Source organism: Lepidothrix coronata, unplaced genomic scaffold (assembly GCF_001604755.1).
Source record: "Lepidothrix coronata isolate B3197 unplaced genomic scaffold, Lepidothrix_coronata-1.0 Scaffold248, whole genome shotgun sequence".
In the NCBI taxonomy this organism is placed as follows: Eukaryota; Metazoa; Chordata; class Aves; order Passeriformes; family Pipridae; genus Lepidothrix; species Lepidothrix coronata.
The window spans coordinates 86,160-111,262 of NW_016690428.1; the positions used below are offsets into that span (position 1 = coordinate 86,160).

At 45.3% G+C, this 25,103-nt stretch overlaps 1 protein-coding gene across 5 annotated transcripts in view; it reads right to left on the reverse strand.

Annotated features, from left to right (window-relative positions):
* The window catches only part of ST6GAL1 (ST6 beta-galactoside alpha-2,6-sialyltransferase 1), a 41,568-nt gene that overhangs the window by 10,706 nt on the left and 5,759 nt on the right, over positions 1–25,103 (reverse strand). Inside the window, exons 2-4 of one of the 5 annotated variants that reach the window (XM_017835122.1) lie at positions 20,202–20,360; positions 4,844–4,971; positions 3,099–3,768 (exon numbers count right to left, since the gene is read on the reverse strand). In XM_017835122.1, coding sequence (XP_017690611.1) covers positions 3,099–3,768; positions 4,844–4,858 — 685 coding nt within the window. In that variant the 5' untranslated portion in view covers positions 4,859–4,971; positions 20,202–20,360. The other 4 variants (XM_017835125.1, XM_017835124.1, XM_017835121.1 and 1 more) reach the window with 4 other exon arrangements.

Consider the following 25,103-nt stretch of genomic DNA (forward strand, 5'->3'; position numbering starts at 1 on the left):
TGTATAATAGCCACAGTGGAAAGTGAAGCTGACCTTAGCTTGCCAGCACACCTCCCACTATACAGAAATAAATCCACTGCTGTGCATTTAAACAGGCATAGCTTGTTACACGCCTTGGGATTCACTGCATTTTCCTCTGCTGGCATCATCTCTTAAGATAGCACAGCATTCCTTCAGCACCCTCCTCTGCCTTGGCACAGCTGCTGTAACACCACAGAGCCAGGCTGCTGTGGCATGGAGGGTGCTCCTGCCCATCACCCTGACTTCTCCATGCCTCGTGGCTGGATTTGGATAGGAAATCTTTCACATTAGAGAAGCAGGACCAACTCCCCTGCCTTCACACTGAGGCCACATGACCACAGCTCACAGCACCTGCAGTCAGGGTCCCTGGGGAATTGCCAAGTTCCCAGGCAGGGCAGAAGGGCTTGCCTGGTCCAGAACCAGGTCTTTTTGAGATCATTTTCTTGAAAATAGGGGTGTTTTCATAAGCAATGCTGGAGGATCAGCAATTACTGTCAGCAAAGACTAGTTTCTCAGCTTCTTTATTCTCAGGAAGTGGATCTTTAAGAGCCCTTCCAAAGCAACACCCAAAACTGTGAAAGGTGATGTTTCAGGAAAAAAACATATCCATGCTGAGAAGTGCCTCTGTAGTTACCACGACAGACCCATAACTCCATGTCCTACCTTGCATCAATGCAATACAGGTTCTAATTTCCCCCTATAACTTCAGCCAGACACTAAGCATTATTTCTGCCCCGAGTTCACATTTTAAAAGGGTGTTTGGTGACAGCTCAGGCAGAGTAGCTGGCTGTCTCCAGGTGGTTGTGCTACATTTGGTATCTCTCATATCAGATTTTTCAGTGGCATCTTATAACCTCCAGTAACACCAAGAGCCCAGTAAGATACAAGCCAGTTGTTTACAAGCTTCTCCCTGTTCTGCTCTGCCAGCCTTCCTTACAGTGACTAATTGCTCATTTGATATCTTAATGTGCTTACACAGAACACATATTTCCTGGAATAATAACTCAGCAATCCATTGTGCTCATCTACGCAAATGCTTAATTTTAAGCCTGTAAGATTTAGTACCTTTTCGACAACTTCCTCCTACAAACCCATGACTTTTCCTACATGGAAATAAATCCAGCCAAAACTGTGAAAAAACCTTACATAAATACTCTGAATGCTCCTGAATCCTTAACATTCACCCTGACCAGCTCAAAGCTGCAAGTGCCCCAAACTCTGCAGAAGCCCTTGCAGAGACGACCAAGCACAAAGGTGACCCAGGCGTGAGGAACACAAGGCAGGAACACCAGCAAGGGTTAATGGATTTGCCTCAAGCACTACTCAGTGACCTCCCCAGCATCCATTCCTTGTGATCTGGAACAAGCCAGTGCTTCAGCTCTGATTCAGGCTCAGGGACAGGCTGTAGAAACAATGAAATGGCTTTGCACGTCTGACATCCGCTCAGCTGTGCCACAGCCAGAGCACTTGGCTGCTCTGGCACTGAATCCAGCACTGTATTGACTGCGCCTCAACACTCCATAAACATCACACTCACATCCTCAGAGGGTCTCCCCACAGGGGAGCAAGCAGTTCTATCAGTATCCTGGAGCCTAATAGAGACACCTTTGGACACAAGCCAGATGTGCTGGGGAGGGTGTTCAACAGAAAGTCACTTCTGAGCAAACCTTTAGCTCCAAGAGGCACCCAAAAAAACCAAGACTGGTACTCAAAGGAAAAGTCAGAATTGGCTTCCCACGCCTTGACTCGCATAGCCTCAAACGCAGGCAGAAACAATTACATCAACCAACTCCCACCTGCAACCTGAACCAGGAGGCAATGCTATTTTTCATTGCATTTTTATTAGCATTTTAACACATTTCCAGCTGTCCAGCTTCCCTCTAGCTCCTTTCCACCTGCTCCTTGGAGCACAGACAAGTTTGAGGGAGAACTTCTGAGCAAGTACCAGAACAAAACACTGTCTCTCGCATGAGCATCCAGAGACTATGATTGCCAAGTTGTCTGTGAAAAATGCATTAAAATCTACCCACCTACTTGTTTCAGAAGATGAAGACTACTTTCAGCTTAGTGCAGGCCAAAGGAATCCGATTCAACAGAAAACTTATGAATACACCAAAGCCTGCAAACAATTTCCACTTGAGAGAAAACTCCCAGGCTTTAAAACTTCTCCTTCAGTGAAGCTACAGTTCTGCAAAGTGAGAATCCTAACTGAGCTTCAAACAAAAAATAACGAAGCAAGCTTAGGGAACTGCAGGCACAATACCCCAAGGTGAAGGCTGAAGACCTGGTTTCCCCTTCATGCTGCTTTTGTAAAGACTCAAAATGCTTTGGTATCAAAACATGCTTCTTTATAATCCACAGTACAAGACTAATGATTCAGCCTTTATTAATGCATTAACTTCAGATAAATATGATCAGATAAGACTGCAAAGCGTCACCAAACTTTGCCTAAAGAGATAAAACAAAGCCCTGTAAAGTCTTCTGGGCCATTCAAATTCAGCCACTGTCTTATGGCTCAGAATACAGTAGTGCCACCTTTGTAAAGCCTTGAGCAGAATTATAGCATCCTTAAGGTTGGAAGTGACCTCTGAAGACTGTCTGTACCCAGCCCCTCTGCTCAACACACACTGCTCAGGGCTGTGTCCAGTGGTTTTTTTTCCCCTTTGGTGTTTTCTTTTATTTCTTCTCTGACAAAATTTTTCTCGATGAAAGTTTTTCTGACCATTGACTGTTCAATGAGCATTACTCAACCCACTCCAAATCTTCTCAAAAAACTAACATTTGTGGAACCAAGACCTCTCTCTGGTATCCAGTACTAGTGCTACCCTCTAGTCATGCCAACACAATCATGAAAATTGAAAGGACTAGCTAGAATAGAACTACCTATTATTCCCATCTCCTAGGCTGAAATGTTAACTGACTTTAGAAGAAGTTGAAGGACAATATTTCAACTTATTCTAAACATCTTTTGACCACAACAGAGATTTATTGGTAAGAGCATGACAGTAGCTTACTTCTATTCAGCATAAGTTATAAAACAACGATATTTGGCTTTATGCTAACAGAAAGATACCAACCTATCTCTTGTCCCAGATGAGATGATTTCAGAGACCCAGCTGAGGACACGACAGCACAGCGACCCAGGTGGCCCACTGTTTCACTGAGGCTCTTCCCTGGTAGGTATTGCTGCCATTCAGAGGTACCAAAAGGACCATCTGACCCCTGTATCATGGTCACGTTGACCCTGTCCCGCAGCTGGCACAGCAGCTTCTCCGGGCTGAGTTTAGCAGTGTTCCTCTTCCCACTGTAAGTCACATTGTACTTGTTCATGGCCAGGTAGTTTTTTCTGACCTTCTGCAGCCTGGGTATGAGATTTTTGGATGAACTGTCCTTATCCCATACCTTCACAGAGGCTGCTGCTTTCTTGGACTTTTCCGCTGTTTCAGAGATGCTGCCTTTTGGTTTGTTTTGGGTACCAAGCCATGTTTTGGATACCTGACCCAACTCACTGGCTGCTTCACGGAAGAGGCCTTGTGATTTAACAGTGTTCCATTTTTCTGAACTCCTGTGACCCTGCAAATCATCGTTCTCAATCCTGAAAGGATTGTAGTAGCTTCTTCTTGTCTCTCTCCACAGGCAAACTGTCAGTGCTACCAGTATCACCACAAGAACACACATTAATTTTTTCAACACATTGATGTGAACCATAGTGTACGGTGCATCCAAATGGTCCACTGGAAGCTGGTCCTGCAAAAAGGAACGCAGCTCAGTCAGGGCTGCATATATATAAAGTCATAAATATCAGTGTGCAAGCAACAGGAGGGGAGAGGGACAACATAGTAATTCTAAAATTTCAAGCTGTTTAAAGATCTCATTTCAAAGTCCACCACCTCAAACACCAAAAAGAAAGACCTGAGCTGGCTATCAGCCATCACATGCTACGTAATGGTGATCTGAGGCCACTGCCACTCAAACCTTTTTTCTATTCCCTACCACAAGCGACAGCCAACATTAACACCACCAGTATTATACTAGCAATGAGGTAAGTCTCCACTTTGCCTTCCTTCATCTTTCATCCCTGCCAATCAATATCCAAATTACACCAAATGAATTTCCAGAAATTAGTTTTTTACTCGACCATAAGCTTGAACGCTAATAAACACATAATAAAGCATATAACTGGGGAAAAAAAAAAAAAGTCTGTGAGTTCATGAGCCCCAGGAGCTTCACCAGCCTGGTACTGACACATTTGGTAACTTCACAGGGAACTGCTGCAAGCCTCTGGTGGGCTGAGTGCACTTCCCAACATCAAACCTTACTAAACAGCTGATGGGAGCCAATGAAGCCCCAGTAAGGTTTGAGGCATGTTTGGGCTCATAAACGCGCTTTGATAAACATTACTCCAGCAAAGTTACTTCTGGAGGAAGCAGAACCAGACTTTGTTGTACAGCACTGTCTTTCCTCTTCTGTGTTGCCTCACTCTAGCAGACACCTCCAGCTCCCACCATAAAAGGGGGAATCCAACAGGAGGACTGCCCAAAAGGTAGCTCAACCCAGGCAGGCATAAACACCTCATGAGCAGCACACAGGACCAGAGAAGGCAGGAGAGCAGGTGCTCATTTCCCTATGTGGCTGCCTCCAGCATGCATCCAAAAACATGGGAGCAGCACAGAGGCACAAGGTCCTCAGGAGACAAACACACGCAGGTCACCACTGCCATCCCAGAGAGGCAAGGGCGGCAACTTCCTCACTGAGCAACCTGCTGAAAGCAAACAATGCTACACGGTGCTGTTGAGATGTTACTGAGCTACCACCACAGTACCCGTGGAAAAAGCATCAGCTCTCCAACTCAAGTCATTTTTGGCTCTTGGCAGATTTTCTTCTGAAGGCTTAAGCAGAATATCCCAAAACACAACAGTTCTGTGGTGCACTGAAGAGTTCAAGAAACACCTGCAGAAAAAGAGGAAAAAAAGAAAACCTGTTAAGGAAGAGCCTCAAATTTCTAGGGGTGAGCAAGTGTTTCCTCAGATAAGCCCTGTGGTCCCAAAAAAAGCTCTTACCAAGGCCTGGAAGGGCCAGCAGCAAACACATTAACACCACATAAGCCTTTTGTCCACTCAAAATGGACATCCTGCTCTCAGCTAAAGCAGGAACCAGTTCACAGACTGCCAGTTCTATGGTCCCAACCAGACCAACAGCCTTCTCCCGTGGAAAAGACTCTGAGCAGTGGATACACCCATAATACATTGAAGGAAATAACTTGATTAATGCAGTGAACAGGGGAAAAGAAAGATAAAGCTAACTCTTCCCAGAGGAACATTCTACTGCCTATTTTTGAGCAATTCATGCACTCTTGCAGAGAAGACCCCGCTTTTCTGGAGCAAGACGTATGAAAGTTGCTTTATAACATGTATCTTAATCCATAAGTCTTCACAAAATAGATAAATCTATTTTAGACTTTACTACCAAGGAAATGCAGCAAGAGAAAGGAAGATTTCAAGTATTACAGAAAACAAGAAGTAGCTTGCTTTTGCAGGAACTCTGAGTCAGTACAATGCCACATAAGCTAAATCACAAACACTACCCTTCACAGACTAAATACTAAATTATTAAAGCATCCTAATGCTGACTATTTATATTTTAACTTTATTAAGGAACTCAATTTTTTTTTTTTATAGAGCACTCCACAATGAAAAAGCAAACATTGTTCTACCTCCAGTTCTTAAACAACAACAACAAAAAGATCCAAGAAACATAAGTAATTCTAGCTTTTGTTGAAGTTATTTCTGCTGCCCTGACACGCTGTATAACTCCTCATTTGTCTGAGTACAAATGTGCTAGAAAGGCACGCTGAAGCCTTTTTGGCCAGTATGTTTCAGATGCAGAGGTCCAGCAGTCTGGGGAAGGGGGGAATCAGGAGGGGATGCAGGACATCCTTGTGCTCTCTTCTGCAAGGACTTAGCATGAGGTTCTCCACACTGCTTGTGGTTCCTCTCCTGCCATGGGCTCTGCAAGACACTCTCAGCCGTGCCTCCCGCCGCCATGCCCTCCACAGTTGGGGACCCTGGAGGGCCAGCTCACTCGGGGTCTGCCCGGTGCCATCCAGAACAGAAGGCACACAAAGGCAGGGACTGCAAAAGCCATTGGCTAATAGGGAAAGCACCACTGAATCACCCTCATGCTGTCAGAAGCTCTGCAGGCAAACTACATGCACACAGCAACGTTTCCCAATGAGACACACACGGAAATAGAGCTGTCCAGTGTCAGCTTAGTACAAGACCCAGAGATGCCTCCCTCATGCAGCCCCCAGCCTGTATTTGGTGAGGCTTCCAGGAAACTCAACCCAGAGCTTCTGTGCAGGCAGGACAGAGCATCAACACTGTAGGAGGTGCTCAGGTGCCTACCACCCTGCAGAGTGGAGCTCTCTGCTCCACGCCCTGGAGGGCTCTGCCCTGCTTTGGACTTCACAAACCTCTCTCGACGGGTTTCCAGGTGGAGGTGACAGCAAGCACAACTCAGCAACCATCAGCTTTGGCTTCCTACATTAGAATCATCTAGAAAGGTGGCAGGTTCATCGCAGTGAAACAACCTCACAGCTCACTGCAAGTTCCTGCTGGGACACTCCTCCCATGGCTGCACAGGACAGGATGCCCAAGTCCCAATATCTCCTCTCCTTCCTGGGCCACACAGAGGAACCTGGAAAGCTCACCTTTGAGTCACTCTGTACAGGATGATCCCTGCCTCTGATGACTGTGTGCTGCTGCAACGTGAACTTTGACATATTGTTTGCTTTGATGTGCAAGCTGGCAAAGGAGGTTCTTCAAGCAAGTACACAGCAGAGCCACAACATTTCCTTCTGTTCCCTGTGGATTCAGTTTAATTATTACTACTACTTCACATGATATAGTTTTATTTTATTGGCACAAGCAGTGCTCTAACGTCAGGTCCCTTTCAAGCATTCCACCACTAAACGTCTTCTGTGGAGAGGGAAGGCACCTGCTCTTCCAGACAAAGCAGAATAGCCCGCAAGTGGTGCTCTCTTTCCACACCTTTAGATAAGCCACTTGTGTGCAGTTGTTTATGGCAGCAGTCAGTACAAAGGTGCTTTTATGGAGGTGATGGAAGCTTATCACCTACACAAAGCACAAAGTGTCAACTATGAGTACAAGGAAAGAAAGGACAAAAAAAATTCCCCAAACCTATAAAAAACCTTAAACAAATTGCTGCCTTTTTGAAACCCAGAGCCTGATGCAGCAATGTCACAGCAGAGAACACTCGGCAATCCCCATTTCACAGCAGATTTACCCTAAAAATGCTAACAGAACTGTCTTTATCTCATAAACAAAAGGTTTATCAAGCCTTACCTATCTCCTATTGTGTCCAACAGCAGACACACAGAGAAACCGACTATGGAATAAAGGTATGAATATATTTCTCTTCCAGTAAATACGCACAGCTTCCCAAAAGTTGTGTCATCAGCTGTACCAATGCCCATCCTCTGCACATTTGTTTAATTAGTTCTTGAAAGCACTCATATTTCCCAAACAGCCCGAGGCAATGACCTCTGCAATGGCACAAAGTGCAGACACAACCCCTCTTCTCTCCACCTCACACCAGAAAACCCAATCCCACTGACGGGAAACTCCTGCCTTCATTTTCCACACATCTTTCATGGCTGCACCACCTCTGCTAACACCCTCCATTGCCCACTCATGGCTTTTTCAGACTGAATCCCACCTGTTCCAATCCCTCCTTGAACAGCAGTTTTTCCATACCTTGGACTCTCTCGGTCAACTTCCCCAGCAGAACTAGCAGGACATGACCATCCCTCAAGGCAGGGACACCGGGACACCCCCGCTGGACATGCTCTCTGGACCACATGGTCCAGCCACAACATAACAACAGGGCTGCTTTGTTCTCCCTTGGAAACTTCCTCCCCTTCCATTTCCCTTCCTGACAACTCCTGAGCCCTGGTCTCTATGCTGTCGCTGTTGGCAATGACTTCAGGCTATTTTGCAAGCAGCAGTGAAGCGCAGAGTTGTCCCTGGTGCAGGATAGAGGGGAGGAGTAAACACAACTAAAGAGCATTATCTTATCCCTGCTGGCACAGGCTTCCTTTGCTGCTGTGCTGCCCAGCCACCCAGGATCAAGACCCCTCTGCAGCTGCTCCGTGTTTTGCCCGGTCCCAGCAGCCTCAAGGAGACAAAATCAGCCAAACCTGTATTCCTACCCTTCCCTCCTTTCCTCTGCAGATCCATTACCACTGCTCAACAGTGGGGATCTCAGAGAAAATCTCTTGGGGACTTCTGTGATGTTGTGAAAACTGACCACTTGCTTTCCAACCTTCTAAGGCAGTCACTAATCAAGGACAGGGACTTTCTCATCCCACAACAGCTTATAGTGGTTTTTTACTGAGGCTCTTGGTGAGCAATCACACCAAAACCTTGAAAATTCAAGGTTTCCCTCTCTCCATGCTCACCAACTTCTGAAAATGAGAGAAGAGGAAACAGGCAGACAGATTTGAAATGCAACTTCTGCAAACAGATGAGACCTCTTCATTAATTCTTAAAATATTTTACAGGTGTTAGTTATTATGATTACTGGTCTGAAGAAATGAATCCCACCAGAGTCTTTCTGAAATGCAATCACGTCCAATAAAACCTTTAATTTAAGCAATGATTTGAGATACCCCTGGGGATGGGCATATGCAGCAATCACATCTACCTGGTTTACTGCACCTCTCCTTGGTCCTGCCATTCATACATCAGCATCATTTACATGCAGTTTCCATGTGTCTGATCTATGCACAAAAGCTTTTTACTTTAGCAAGTTGTTCCTCAACCTTTTTTTAGATAACGTGATAATGATTTCATATTTAAACTTAGAGCACTTACATTTTTTTCCACATTTCCTTCATTTATGCATTTCCATCTGTACCCACAACTGTGCCATGCCTGAACAAGAAGAAAATTTTGCCCCTAGCTTTTGCTGGTGTATTTTTTAATGTTTTTATGCTCTCCTATATGAACATTTTATACTTCAACTACACCTTTACATTGTTTTTGTACATTCTTAGTGCTAACCCTTTCCTTCATCCAGCACCCTCTGTAAAGCACCTCTGAAAAGAGCAGTGGCTGGTAGCAGAGGCTGAATTAGTTTCCATAAAAGTGTGTGGAAAAGAGGGAAGACATGGAGGTGTAGGGCAGGAATTGCTCTGTTCAAAATAAAATAACATACTCAAAGAAACTGAAGAAGAGAAAAAAATCTGAATTCAAAAAGTAACCTCAAAACCACATCTGCTCTTAAAATTCCCTATTCCTGTCCTGGGAAAAATATATATATCAAGATCTTTTACAGTATTAAACAAATTACAATCATGCCATTTTGCAGATGAAGAACCTATACTTTCCACATGCTTGACACACCAGATGACAGGTGACGATGCATTTGTCCAAGCTAAAGGTCTGTCCCTCTGGAGCAGAGTTTCAGATCTGTCCCTCTACAGCAGAGTTTCAGATCTCTCTGATACCTTATTTAGCCCAGCCAGTTAATTCAACTGTGTGTATCACGATTTTGTAAATATATAAGCAGGGAAGGCTTGCTTTTTGGTGGTTTGTTTTTTTTTTTTTCCAAAACATCACTGTGCTGTGAAAATAAAACATCTGTTCAGCCATACATTTAAGTATTTCCAATGCCAACACATAGAACAAAAAAAAAAAAAGTGATGAGGAAATTTTACATAGAGAAGGGAAAAGGGAAGGGAAAAAAATAATTTTAAGTGAGAAACATGGTTAAATTTCAGACGATGCATTAAGGAGCTATACAAGTCACTCATAATCAAATAAATCATTCCATTAGTCCTGCCTGCATTAAAAATTTCTGCATGTGCCAGAGAAAATATGCTGCTGTCACAGCTGAAAAAAATCCTCCAAGAGAAGAGGAGAGCCAGATTTTGGGGGGAGGCACGGGGGAAAGTTTAAGTGTGTGCTTCATTTTGGTTTTACATGTCAACGAACACTGGTATTTAATATAAGGCAGAAGCCTTCATTTCTAGCTGTGTCAGCCCTTTATTCCCCCTGTTTTTTAGGTCCTGTGTTGGTTTTTGCTGCCCTAATTACGAGGCAGCAGCTTTGCTTTCACTCCCTGCAAAGGTTCCACCAGGCACCTGCAGAACCACAGTCACCGTGAGCCATCAAGAACCAAGGCAAGAGGTGACCCACACTACTGTGGCTTCCCACCTCCAGCTCCCACCATCCCAGATGCCTGCACAGCTCTGGCCCAGGACCAGCACACACCAGGGCACAGTCTGAAATCAGCTTTAATAAACCACCTGACATTAACCAGTATGACAAATCCAGGGCACCTGAACTAGGCAACCTGTGCCTTGAGGATGTGCCAACAGTTATGGCTGCAGTGAGAAGCATCACAGGTGCCAGCAGCACCCACAGGGCTGAGACACAGCTTTCCCAGGAAGGGAGCCTCTGTTTGCTCTTGTGCTCAGGCCCAGACCAGAAGCAGACACAAACACACACATGCAAGGAGAGCTTCAACACTGACATACCAAGAGAGGAAGAGAGATCCACTGAAGAGTGTTTACAGCACAGCCATGCTGCTCTGATAGGTGATGACTGTCAAAGGGACAGTCCTCCTTCGCCTACTTGTTCAGAGACTGGCAGCCAAAGAGGGACAACCTCCAGTTTTGACACATGTATCACGATATCACCCCTCACTCCAACATTGTCAAGAGAGCAGTGAACACCAAAAAGTGTGTCTTCTCCCTCTGCAAAGCCACAGGCTCTAACCATCGACCTGGGGTCAGCAGTACCAGTCCCTGACCCTGCTGGCTAAGGGAGAAACGGGCTACTGCAGGGTCCTTTGCAGGTGCACCAAGATGGAAGGATAGTTTAAACTCTTAGGACAGGATAAAATAATTATCAAGGCATGCCATGGTGGAGAACACCTCATACTGTTCCTTGCTTGGTGGCTTACTTGCTCAGAGGGACAGCGTGTTTATGAACTCTGTAACAGGACCAAGCTCTCAGCTGGTGGGAACAGCACTTCTCCTTTACAAAATCCTGAATTTTCCATGTTAACAATAATGGACACAAAGGAGACCTCATCTGCATGGGGTGTCTGCACGCCCCAGGCCAGCCTTGGGCTCTTGTAGCATGATCTCACTTGGATGCAGCTAGCTGGCCACCATGGGAGCTCTCAGAGTGCAACTCAACACAGAAGCTGTTTCCAGATGGGCACATGCCCACATAAGCCTTGCTTAGCAAGACACTTCGAGACTACTGCTGGCAACAAACCTTTTCCATTTCTAAAGTCGCCAGTTCCACGTTCCATTGAAGAAACAGAAAGAAAGCACATCTTAGCATGCATGAACAGCACCAATTCCCAAATTCACTGCTCTTCCTCCCATACCCTGTGTGTCAGGACTTTACAAGTGAGTTTTTTGTTATCAGTCAACTTTACCACAACCATTCCCATGCTGAAGCTAACAGTAAAAATCCTCCTACCCTACTCCACCCCAACTTTAAAGACCAGGATGTGATCACTCATCTATGACTATTTACTTTACATGGAACATTACACCTTCAAATCAAACAAATCACTTTTTTCTCCCATCCAAGCCTGTGTTTCTCTACAAGGTTTATCTTTCAAAATGAAAGGGGAGCGCTTCTTTATCTGAAATTAACAGCATGTGGCAGGTCAACATTTAATGCCTCTGCAAATATCCTTGCATGCCAAGACATGTAATTGGTATTCCATGGCCCCAGGACAATAAATACACTGTGTGCCAGCTGCAGCCACACCACCCCTCAGGATTATATTTCTCTGACACCAGCCCTTTGCAGGTGGGCATGATGTCTTTCTGTTTCAAGGACAATGCAGTAACTTTACAACTTGAAGAGGATTCTAATTCAATTTAACTTAAGACCTAGCCTTTCACTAAGTGAAATAAACTTGCAGAAGTGTCCATCTATCATTCCTGGTTTTCAGTCCAACAGCACTACCAAGATTTGCTTTTCTCTACGTACCCAGAGCTCATGAGCTCAACAGCAGTCCTCCACCACATCAACTTCACTGGAAGAAACAATTAAGGTGGGAATTCTGGCTGTTGAGTTCAGAAAGCACTATTTGAACTATTTACCCTATGTTAACCAAAACACTTCCCGCATTACATTTAAAAGAAATCAGTTTTCACTAAGAAATCTGTATTTTATAATGTAAGAGACACACAGATGTCAAGACTGTTCATCAAAAAAATATCGGATGCTGGGAAAAAAAAGGCAAGTCCTGATGGCAATAAAGAGAGTACTAGAAAGGACACCCACTAGAGCCCATCAAACCAAGTAACTACCAGAGAAATTGTAAGAACAATCATGTAACAAGCACTTCAATAACTTATTTGGCAAAAATCAAAGTAGTTCCCTTCTATGAAAGGAACTTGAGGCATGGAAGACAAATGGAAACATCAAAATGAGGGTTAACTATTTTGTCTCTGATAGAAAAGGAGGCAGAAAAAAATGTGCTACAATAATCAGACGTTTTTCCGTAAATAAAAACCACTTGCTTGCAGTCTCCCTAGCCACGGTGTTAGGAAAGCTAAATTGATATCACTTCTACCACACATCATCAGTTCCACTGGTTAAACCAAGACCGAAACAACCAGAGGAAAGCCAGGTGTAACCCAGCACAAGTTGTCAAGAAAGCCCTCAGTGTCAGGCTGCAGCAGAGCAGCTGAGGCAGCAGATATGCAGGAATCAATATCCCCCAAAGTCCTGGATATTGTTAATTGTTGAAGCAGCAGGCAGGTTCCCGAAGTCAGAATATTTGCAGTAGCAGATGTCAAATATGTGCTTTGCCAAGGCACGTCAGCGAATCACATCCTCGTGCAGGGAGCTCTCAGCATGGCTTGAGTTCAGAGAGGAATAACAGCAAGCGCTGCTCTGTTTTTCAAACACAGGTCTGACTGATTCATCCGGTAACACTATCTCCCTGTAGCAGCATTTCAAATATATCTGCTGTCAATAAGCCCACGTGTATGTTGGTAGAGAAGTGACATTGCCTAAATACAATTCAATTTTATGAATCACAGACAATATGTATAGCATAATTTCATAAATTGTAGACAAAATGCATAGCATAGCCATTTCTGGACACCTAGATATATTCAAAGACATTTAAAGAGATTAAGACACTCCTCTCCCCCCAAAGTTTTACATATGTATTTATAAAAACAGAAAACATTAATGAAACTTTCCTGATAAAGCCTTCATTTGAAACCTCCTTCCCATTTTCTTCCCTCAGCATCTCCCCAGATGCTTAGGAAAGGAAAGCAGGTTCAGCAGTACCTCCTACTCAAACCCAAGACTATGTCCGCTGCTTAAGGATCCAGCATGGAGAACACTTGGCAGGAGCAAAGGGGTGCCTCTCAAACTAGTTGCAATGACCAATTCTTTGGTGGGATGGAGGACTGGCACAGCCTAGCAACCACCTCCAGCTGTAAGCTCCCAAACACAGTATGCCATGCATTTTGCAGCTCCACAGTGCCAGGTACAACCTAGCCAAAGAATTCCCTTTTTCTTCCCCCCTTACACACGCTAGCAGCATCCCAGTGATGGATCAGTGTGGCTATGGGCATGGCATTAACTGATCAGAAGTGAAACAAATCTACACAATTGCTGGAGGGAGGTAAACACCAAGCTTGAAACACAGTCGGGTTCAGAGACACCAATAAAGGCCATTTTAGTGTCTGCCTATGTGATATCTCCAGCTCCCAGTGGTTTTAGTCTCCTTTCTTCTCCATTAGAAAACCAGACATAAAGCCTGGAAAGCACTACCCATCTCCTGTCCCTTAACACGTCACTCACTTCCTACGGTTGGCACTTCAGAAACAAGTCTGGCAGCAGAGCTTGCAGATGACAACTGGATGGATCCCTTGTGGATAGGAGCCACACCTCCACCCACCCCTTGAAGCAGGCAGCTTTCTGTCCTCTGGTATTTAAGCACACAGAAACTCCACGCACATGGGAATTTGTTTCCTCTATGAAGGATGCCATTGTGCCATCCCTATGGCACTGCCTTACAGGAGGAACTTGGTCCCTACTCACAGCAGCAATGGCTCCTGAAATCCGCAGGACTTTGCTTTCCCAGGGTGTCACTAATGGTGGCCCGTCTTCCCTGGGTCTGTGTAGTGCCAGGGGAGAAGCACAGCCACAGTCCCCTTGTGTTTGCCTGTGCCTGACACACCTGTGGGAGGGCTCCAGAGGTGCAGCCAGCACGGGCTGAGCACATGAGCCTGGCACCAGCACAAGGGCCAAGCAGTTGAATGTGCAGAGCTCCACATGGCGCCCAGCCAGGGGCATGAAACGCAGGACAGGGTGGCTGAGAAAGCAGGGAAAAAGGGAGACTATCAGTGAATCTCAGCACAAATGTGTTTTTCATCAAAGCCAGGGAACAACTTGCAGCATGGAGAGAGAGATCTAGACAGATAATTCTAACAAAAACATAAGGTACTCCCTAAAGCAGCAAAGGAGGCCCCAGACTTTTTTGCATCTCCTCCACTCAACATCGGCTCTCATACTGCTTCTAGCACAAAATGTTTCTGCAGTCTTTCTCTGAGCCTCCCAGAGCAAGGAAAGATTCTTGTCTTCCCCCACAACCAGACAGCACTTGGCTGGATGAAGGGATGAGATATGGGAGGAGGAATGAGATATGAGGGATGGGAGGAAGATGTTATTGCCCAGAGCTGGACTCTCGCACAGAAAGCACATAAAGCTCTTCCTGGGCACTCAGTGCCACCTGGTCACAAAGACACCACACTTCCTCTTTCATTAAGAGAACTGCCCCCAAACACAGAAGTCAGGCATCTGTCATGCCTAGGATGGATGGCTTGGAAAGGGAAGGGAAGCTCAAAAAAGCACATGTGAAAAAAGCAAGGGGGTGGGAGGGAGCGTTCCTTATGAATTCCGTTGAAGTCGTGCCACTGAGAAATGCAGTAACCCAAGTAGCTGGTTAGACCATTCTTGGAAAGTTTCTTTTTGTTGGTTTTCACCTGACTCCAACCCCCTTTGATCAGACATTGCTTCCAAGCAGGGATGGAAACATAGTATGCATGTAGGTGACCAGCAGGTCAGCTTTGAAGGTGCAAACCTGACCTAAAGTACATCACTTAATCAGATTTATGCTGCACTGCTCTTCCTCGGGATCATTCTGAAGTCCAGCCAACTCTTTTATCTAACATCTCAACAACCCAGACACAGGTCAAAGAGTTCCAGTGGGGCTACTCCCACCTCCAAAGAAGGAAACTGCACCACAGCATCAAACACTTGACATTAAGTTGAAACAAATATTTACCAGGAAGAAGTTACAGAATACTGCAAAACTTGTCTGTAAGCTGAGGCCGTGCAGCAAACACTACCTACAGTCATCTCTTACAACAACACACCTCAATGTACCACACAAGTAAGTACAAGTGCCAAAACCATCCACATCCCAGTAGCAGCATCCTGTGCAGACAAGGAACCCGTAGAAATCCAGCTCAGATGTTCCACACGCACAGTGGTGGCTGCCAGCTGCTGGGGGTGACTCACAGAACACCTTGGGAGGACACCATGCCCTACTGCTCGAAAGCAAGAGCAAGAGACTCCCTACAGCAGTGGTCTCACATGCCACAAATCTCACACAGTGCTCAAGGCTGCGAGGATGATCTCATGCCACCTCTTCTTGCTGCTCAACATCCCATTCAAGCTCAAAGTGGAAAAGCACTGGGCTTGAAATTCACTGAACTTTAAACAAGGCTGACTTTTGATCTGGCTCAGACAAGCTTTTGATGAAAAGTTATTCATTCATTTTATTTAAACAAATCTGCCTACCTTTACTCCAGCACACTTCAAAGGGACAAGTTTTTAAGTAGTTCGTTTGGCAATGCCATCACAGTCTCATGGGAGCTGATCCTAGATGATCCTTCATCTCCTTTTTCCTTCCTCTTCCTGCCAAAAGGATCCCTTTGGATCCTTTGGTACAGCAATGTAGCTCACTCTCCTCTCCACAAGCTCCCCTCCAGGTTCTCAGGATGGGAGCTTGGCTGCTACTACACCATGTTTTAACCTCGCACAGGCATCTGAAGGTACAAAGTCCTGGATATCTCTTGACAGGAGGAATACAATTTTTTTTCCTTCCTCATGCCATCATACCAGTATCCCCTGAGGCTAAACTAGCAGAGAACCCCCAAGCCCAGGGTGTGGCAGTTAAAATATCTCCTCTCCAATATAACATAGGAGGAACCACAACATTCCAGTATGAAAGCAAAGAAAAATAGCAGGAAAGCCTAGCAGAGTTGTCTGAAACTATTTTGTTTGTGGGTTTTTGTTTTGTTTAGGGGGAGGGGGTACGAGTGTGTTTTGTTTGTTTGGATTTTGTTTGGGGGGTTTTTTTGTTTGTTTGTTTTTTGTGGGTTTTTTGGTTGTTTTTTTTTATTATTATTTTTATTTTTTATTTTCAAGAATCAGGTCAATTCAGCTAAGGTGGTTCTGCTTCCACTGAGACTTGTATTGCTCTCTCTCTTGGATTTATAACAAATACACATACTTACATACTTACACACATATCCTCAGCTATTTTTAAGTTAGGAAATAATGCATTCATAATACAGAGATATTGCTGAAATAAAAGCCTTTTCACAGGTTGTCCAACACGCATATAGGCCAGAATTGTATGTTGTCAAGGGAAACCACTTTTACAAAGTGTTATCTCTGAATTTTCCTTCTTTATTCTAAACAAATATAGAAATCACTAGTTAAAATGCATCAGCCTGATGAATATTTTCTGAAGTCTGCTAGAACAGCAATTTTTAATTTTTTTCCCCCCAAAGTACAAGGCTAAAAAAAATTACAAGCCTGACCCAGTTTACAGGTTCCTCCACTTTGGGTTGTGCATAAAGCCTTATTTTGGCTGGATCTCTGTATGGCATTATCTGCAGCCACCTCAATGAGGGAAAGCATTAGTGCTTCAGATACTTGCAGCAAACCTCCCATGCCCCTTTTGGGAGCTCTTTAAAAGCTGAGTAAACAGAGTTCTTTCAGAGATCTCAGCAGATTAGGGCCCAAAGAGGTGAAAAACCATTTGCGTGAGAGCAGGGAAGCAGAGCAGAAGTTTCCCACACACTTGTTTCGGGGCACCAGCTCCCCTGAACCCTCTGACTTGGGCAGGTGCTGCTGCCAGGGCAGAGGGAGGCCTGTGCTCTGCACTGCTGCTCACACGCCCAGCACAGCCCGATCACACACGCTGCGGCAGCAACGGCAGCTTCAGCGCTTGCCAGTACCAGCCGTGGTACTGAAAAAGCTATTTTAGGAGACCAAGGATGCACAGCGCCATGTGGAGCAGGGGAGGAGGGCTGGAGGTGGATATACACGCTACCTGTTAGGAACCAGGTGCATTCCTGGTGTGTCTGCATCTCCAGGACTCTCCTCTTCCTCCTAGGAAATCCCCCCTAAGGCCCTTCACATCCTTTCCAGCATCTGCATTGCACAAGGCGGGTACCCTAGTTTCTGTGGCCTTTCCCCACCAGGAAAGTTGTGCAGGAAGCTGCTTTCCTGCCATAGTGAGATTCCACCTCCAGCCTTCCTCCCACGCTCCACAAGCCTTTTTTCTTGGAAGTCCTTTCCTTATGAGCATTTTTGGATCCGAGTTGGGGGGAAAAGCTGACCACTGTATGCAGTGCCTGTCCTGAGCTCATGTCCTCTACTCACCATGGCGTTTCAGAGCTAATGCAGGAGTCCCACAAAATGCTTCAAGTGCAAACCAATGTCTGAGAACAGTGTCTTCTGCCACAGCAAGGACTTCATGCATGTAAAAGAGTAGAAGCCATGAGTATATAGAAACAGGCTGCCAGAGTGACCACAGAGCCATACGCACCAACAGCCAGCTCCTGATAGAGAAGCTGCCCCAAACTGCTGGCAGTAGTGGGGCCATCTCTAAAGCACACACAAAACTGCAGCAAAAACAAGCAGATGGGTTAGCACTGCACTTCAGCACAAGCACACAGAATTAACTGCTCTTACACAATACGATTACATCTGCGTCATCCTGTTATTGTGAAAGAAAACTGTATTTTAGTACGTGGTCAAAGGTTTTGCTGATCACACTCCACTGGTCTGGACACCCACCTTGGGAAGCCACTGCTAAACCTGGACTCGACACACCGAAGCTCATCTCCTCCACCTTCAACCACCCAGACCCAACACATAACATCCTCTTTTCCAACAGGTAGGCTCTGCCCCCTTCTAAAGGGGGAGAGGGTCAGAGGCTCCCACACAGCCACAGGGAGCACTGGGACATGAAGGGGGTGTGTACCAATTTTTGGTTTTACTTCCCTATTTCAGATGTACCCAAAAGAGGAAAGAGAAGAGTCCCTCTTCTGTTTAAATTATTAACATATAACAGCATAACTGCTGACAAGAGGGTTAGGCAGACAGAGAGGTACAGATATTACAGACCAAATGTATCACTTCGCTGGTTTTCAAATATCCAACTCCCACAGCAGCCTTGGCATATTGCAAGCCACACCTAACCAGGCTGCCTAGTCTGAAACTGTACTTAGTAACAGGGAGCTGGGTTTGCTGTTCAGGAGGAAGACTTCCGAGTGTTTTGAAAGGGGCTAGAGATTTCATTCTGGCACAAATAGAAGGTGACTCTTCAGTGTTACCAATGCACATTAAGAGAAGGATATCTCTGCACTAAAAGTGAATCTGAGTTTGAAAGGTTTGGTCTTGGATTTCAGAGGAACAAGGAAGAAAAACAGAACTAAAAAAAACCCCCCCTTGTTTCCCAAGAACAACAACAAACGAGAAGTTTTGCAGGGGCTGAGTTCCATGGCTGACCTGCTTCTTTAACCTCTATTCTACACCCAAATCCTACCTAACTAGAAGTCAAGTTGTCTCCAGCTTTGTTTTCTTTTCCCCATGAAAAGAACAACTGCCAGAGATGCCCAAGGCAACGTGCCACATTTTTAATTTTCCACTCACCCACCTCCCGCAGTGTGTTCCCACTCCTGCCAGTGCTCCCCAGGCTCCATACAGCTCTGTCTTGATCTCTGTGCAAATTTTGGCTGCTCCCTGCCCTCTTTGGGGATGGAAATCCAGCAGCCTCCAAGCAAGCAGGCTGCTGGAGCTCCACCACCCCTGCCCAAGTGTTTCAGTTTGCAATGCTAAAGGTAACACAACACTGGGAAGGACAAGTGTTCCTCAGTCAGAAAGGAAGAAAGGGTGGTACATGTTCCATATTAAAGATTCAGGTTTTAAGCAGAGGAGAGGAGATTAGCATGTTTCCAGCAGAAGAGGAAGTGGGGAGCAACAGCTGGCACTCCTCATGCCAGCAATTTAAGGATCTAGAGAAGCAGCTATACAACAAGGTCCTCCCAAGCCTTCTTCACACATGAAAACAGGTATAAACCCAACACTTACATTTGCAGTTGCCTCTAAAAATGCTCCCTACCAAGTGAACTTTCCCATGCGCAAGAGAAAAGCGGGGTCCCAGCATCAGCACCTTCTTCAGTCACTGCAATGGCTCACATGACCCAACCTTTTGAACTAGCTCATCATTTCTGAGGGAAGCTCCAAAGCCTTGCAGTGCTGGGATAAGGGGCAGGATGCCAGCGGGGAAGAGTGATAGACAGGGATAGAGGTATCACCACCAAAAGCACTTCAGACATGAGGTCAGCTCTGAAAGCAGGCAGCTAATTACTCTAACCCAGAACCACAGGCAATATCCCCAGAGGGTTTCTATGGAAAGCCCTTACCAAAAGGAGCCTCAATACACATCTTATATTCATTTTATGCAAGGCAGAATAAATACTGGATCTCAGACACTTATCTCTGGCACACTACCAGTATGTCTCAGCTTCTACAAGGGCTCCCACAAGTAGCAGAACAAAGCTTTTATTTTGCTTTAAAAGAGAAATATAGGATAGTTGCAAAGGGAATAGCAGAGAACCCTTCTCATTTTCTTTACCACCCTCCCAACTCTGCAAGCAACACGAGACAGCCCTAGTGCCAACAGCAGTGCCTCTGAACGTACATGGCCTTGTCACGCCAACAGCAGTCCTGCTCCTGCTGCACGCATGTGGAAGTGAAAAAAGGGACACTGAAAAGAAAAAGAAGAGCCATGGTCATCACCTTCATCTCCAGGTTCCCTTGCTGCCCACAGCAGTTCCTTGTCATTCCCTTCCAGGCAGCAGTAGGTTGCCAGGTAAGATCTGTAGGAGGTGCCACCACAGGAAGCACATCCGTGCAATTCTTCATGCTCTCATGTCCCTCTTAATCGAATTCTCTAGCCTAGGAAAGAAATCAAGATGTTAGACAGCTACATCAGACTGATCAGAAATCACTGGACAGGGGACTACAACCACCAGCCAGGACCACACAGCAAATAGGCAGCAACACAGAAACACTAGAGCAAATACTGTGCCCACACCACAGGCAACGGTATCCTGGGTAAGATCAACAATCTCTTTAGAGCTGCCAACGCCTCTAAACATAACTTGGGCTTGAGTAAAACAGCACACAGAGCCTTGTTTAGAAGGCAAAATCTGCTGGTGAACATCTGCTGTCTGCAGAACTTTCCAGAGTCTAAAGCCAGGAGCCAGGGTCAGGGAGAGCTGGTAATATTGAGATCAGGGCAGAACAACTCACCCTTAGTGCTGGGGCTATGAGTCCCTAAGGAGTTCTGAGCAATGCAACCTGTACAGACACATGTGCAAAGACCCTCTTGAGGATCCCTCTCCCACTGAACCATCCATAGCAAAAACCACTGCCTACCCTGACACAACAGAGCAGTGATGCACTGCATTTAACTGATGACCCTTGCTGGAAACACAAAAGAGCCTTTACAGAGTTTATATTTCTAACCTCTCCCCTACTTCTAAAAGAAATGCAGTGTAACTGCAGCATGTGTCCTAAAATCCTCTTAAGTAAGACATTAATCACAAGACTGTTTAGCAAGTGAGAGCACACAGTCTGCTCAGAAAAAGCTGCCTCCCATAATTATCCTGCCTTGGGCAAGTTTCCAGTGTATGTGCCTGGCCCGGCATATGTTTCACCTGAGTCCAGCAGCTCAGGTTTCTGCTCTCAGCAGGGAACCCAAACACACACAGCTTAGGAAGAGGTCCCAGTATGTCCGTAACTCAAATTAATGCTAGCGTGAACCATCCAAGGACCCTAATGCATTGCAGTACACCATGGCAGGGGAGGGAAAGCAGTAGCATGAAGGAAGATGATCTGTGCAAATTATGGCTAATCCAATCTCTCACTCAGCAGCAGTCTCACCCAGGCATCATCCCAGTAGGATCTTTTTCCACAACTACCAAATTAGCAGAAGTTTCTCACTGCTTTCCTTGGAAAAGATATTACAAAGACCAGTATTTTCACTTCAAATATATCTTGCTCGAGACAAATTCAACTTCCTTGATCCTCCTCCCCAAACCAGAGCTGAAGAATTGCTCATTTTTCCAGTGAGTAACACCAAAGTAGCTTCTACATAGGCTTTTTTTAAGGGGTAGTTTTTGCAGTTTATCTGCTCTGAACCATTACACCTACTTTTTGACACAAACACACAGCTAATAATCTCCTGGTAACCAGCTATAAAACAAATTTCATTAGAACTACTGATAACACCAACAGCTAAATTCAGTTTTCAGAAAGATAACAAGCGCAACTACAGAGAAGAGGCAGAATGTATCTGGACATTTGGAGAGGGGTTTGGGTTTTTTGGTTGTTTTGTGGTGGTTTTTTTTTTTTTTCTCCTGGAGTTTGTCTTCATGAAACATAAAAGAAAGCAAGCCAAGGGATGTGGGAGGGCTAAGAGATGCTCAAGAACCAGAAAGACTGAAAGCTCTCTAGGAGATGGCAGCTTAAGAATCTGGCAAGAACTGAAATGGGCTAGAAGGAGCAATACTGGAAGAAAAAGCAGGTTTCTTGGAGCTTATGGCTAGACAGGATTAACTGAAGAAAGTGTTTTAAAACAACTTCAAGACTGTGACACCATTAAAACATGCAACAGCCTGTGGGGCAATCTCAAGTGGGGAAAAGCAGGACATGATAACCTTCACTCCCAGTCTGAGTGTTTTCACTTCAGAAAAACAGGCAGTGATGGACAAATCCAGCCACAGAACCCTGCCCACCAGCACAGCCTGTGCTTACCAAAACCCTGGCAGGTGGCCTCCTTAGGGCAACCATGGTGGCTCATGCTCTCCAAAAGTCATTACCACCACCATCCCAAAGTCCCCAGCACCAGCTGGCCCAGAACAGCACATGCTAGGGCTGCATGACTAGGGGACACAGGGGCTGGCAACATGCTCACAGCTGCTCCCTCCACTTACTGGAAACCCTGTGCAGTGTTCAATCGCACCTCAGGTTTGTTTTCTTTCAGATTAGGGAGTTGTGGCAACCAGGGGAGATCCACATGGGTAGGAGCTGGGAAGAAAGACCTGAGATCTCCTGGCAGCAGTGACTAGTTTCATCAGCTCCGCCGCCGATCAGACACAGACGAGGCGCTGAGCAGGCCACGCGCTGCCCGATGAGGGTCCTGACAGATGGGGAGGGCTGAGGCTCAGCCTAAACCCTGCTGAAGCAGAGCTAAGCTGTGAGCAGAAGGGGTTGGGACAGAGCCCTTTCCTGCCCCGCAGGCTCCAAGGCAGCCACCCCATTGCTCAGCCATGGTGCACGCATGGCAGGCCATGACGGTCATGCCTGAGGGCACTTCACAGATGTGAAATGCAGGCAACAATTAGGTGAAAAATTAAGCATTTCAAACATCACCTGCAGGGCTTGACATGCTGTCCTCATCCAGTGTAAAATCTCAGCTCAGATGCTGCGAAGGAATAGTGGGGAGAAGAAGTAATTTCTGCAATATCTCAAAAATGTGAAACTTCCAGAGTGTTGTCTGCATGGACAGATGGGAAGAATCAAGCCAAATTAACATCAGGAATTAATTTTAAAAGTATGAGTTAACATGCATTAATGACCTTGGTACACCCCCACATCTGTAGCCATGGTAAGCTTAAATTTCCTTCATTCCTATTCACTTCCAGCATGAACTAAACTGATTTTAATTAAGTGTCCACACTGAAACTTCACATCACTTCTGACATCAAATTTTTCAACTAATCTTTAATTAACCTTTCTGAATTTTTCTCCTTAGATTGCAAACATTTGATCCTCTATCTACCTAATTAAACAATCCATCCATGAATATCTAATAAAATAGTTACCCAATTGCACTCCCTTAATAACTAGGAACACTTCTCAACCTTAGAGAACATAGTTCAACTGAAAGATATGGGTGTTTTGCGAAGTGATTTACAAAGTGATAAGAAGTTTCCAAAACTGAGAGTGGGAAAGCAGAGGTGAGCTATACCACACTGGAAAATTAAATTTTCCAGGTGCAGATTTGAAGGAGTTTCCCTTTGTTTTTAAAATCACACTTCTAACCACATTTGAAATTGCTGAGCCACATCCACAGGGCTTAAAATAATTCCCAGTCCACACCCACGTTATTATATATAAAAGAATAAAATAGAAGACAGAATTAGTTACTGCTCTGAAAGCCAGCAGATAGATCCAAAGAAAATTAGATTCTTTCCGTGCAGCTTTCCCTCCTTTCTGCACTTTTCAGACCCCTCTGTTAAAGCAGGCCATGGTTCATGCACACACCACATGGAGCCACTGCTCAGTGCCAAATATACAGCACCTTTTCAGACTCCTCCATCTATAGGTGAGCTGCTCAGTCTGCAAGATTCAAGACGGCTGTCCTTTAAGCACGGGTTAAATTAAATTCGAAGAGCCTGAAAATGCCAATGATCCCTCACTTTGTAGGATGAGCAGAAAGCCTGACTAACCCATCACACAAGGCATTCCTGAATTAAAGTGGCCTTCCAGCGCTGCTCTTCTTTCCTCTCCAGCTGGGCACTCCCACGTCTCTCAAAATACGCTTTCATGTCACAGGCACAAGCAACACCTATTTCTATCAATCCCGTTTTTGCCTTTGGGAATCCCCCTGCCTCCAATACTAAAACACATCCAGGGGACTATTTCATCTCTGCTCCCGACTCCTTCAACCTGAATCCCATCTCTGTTCCACTAAAATCTGCCCCTGCAGCATTTGTTGGAGATCCCTTCCATGATGCCTTTTGTTCAGAAAGGTGAAAGGCAGTTCCTTAGGCAGAGTTACAAACTCCACAAAATACCAAGCTCTGGAAGGACTTTGTTAAGATACAACCCGTCGCTCTTTTATGATCTTCCCAGGAAAGCACTACTCTTTCATGAACATACCCATTTGTGAAAAGTGAATTTCAAGACTGCAGGAACAGCTGTTAATAGGAAACAGGCTTCATATTCACAGACACCGTTATCTGGATGAGAGCAAAATCCATCCAGCACCTTCTCGACTCTCATAAAACATACATGTTTCATGTCAGGCTCACCTGTGCAACACCAGCCCAGAGAAACTAGAACATAACATTTCCATTTCTGCAACATTACTGCTAATGCACCTCACAAAGTGCCTAACTCCCTGATAATTATTTACACAGAATCTCTGCTGGACAAATAAGAGCTGGGTGAAGAACTAATATAAATTTATATAAAAATATAAACAACATAAAAAAATATAGCTCCAGAGAATCATTCTAGAATGATTTAGGTTGGAAGGGATCTCAAAGATCATCTTCCAACCCCCTGCCATGGGCAGGGACACCTTCCACTAGACCAGGTTGCTCCAAGTCCCATCCAACCTGGCCTTAAACACTTCCAGGGATGGGGCAGCAACAGCTTCTCCGGGCAACCTGTGGCAGGGCCTCACGATCCTCATAGGAAAGAATGTTTCCCTAATATCTCATCTAAATCTACTCTCAGTTTGAAGCCATTGCCCCTTGTCCTGTCACTCCAGGCCCTTGTTAAAGAAAAAAAAAAAGGCCCTCTCCACCTTTCTTGCAGGCTCCCTTCAGGTACTGGAAGGCTGCAATTAGGTCACCCCAAATCCTTGTCTTCTCCAAGTGAACAATCCCAATTCTCTCAGTCTTT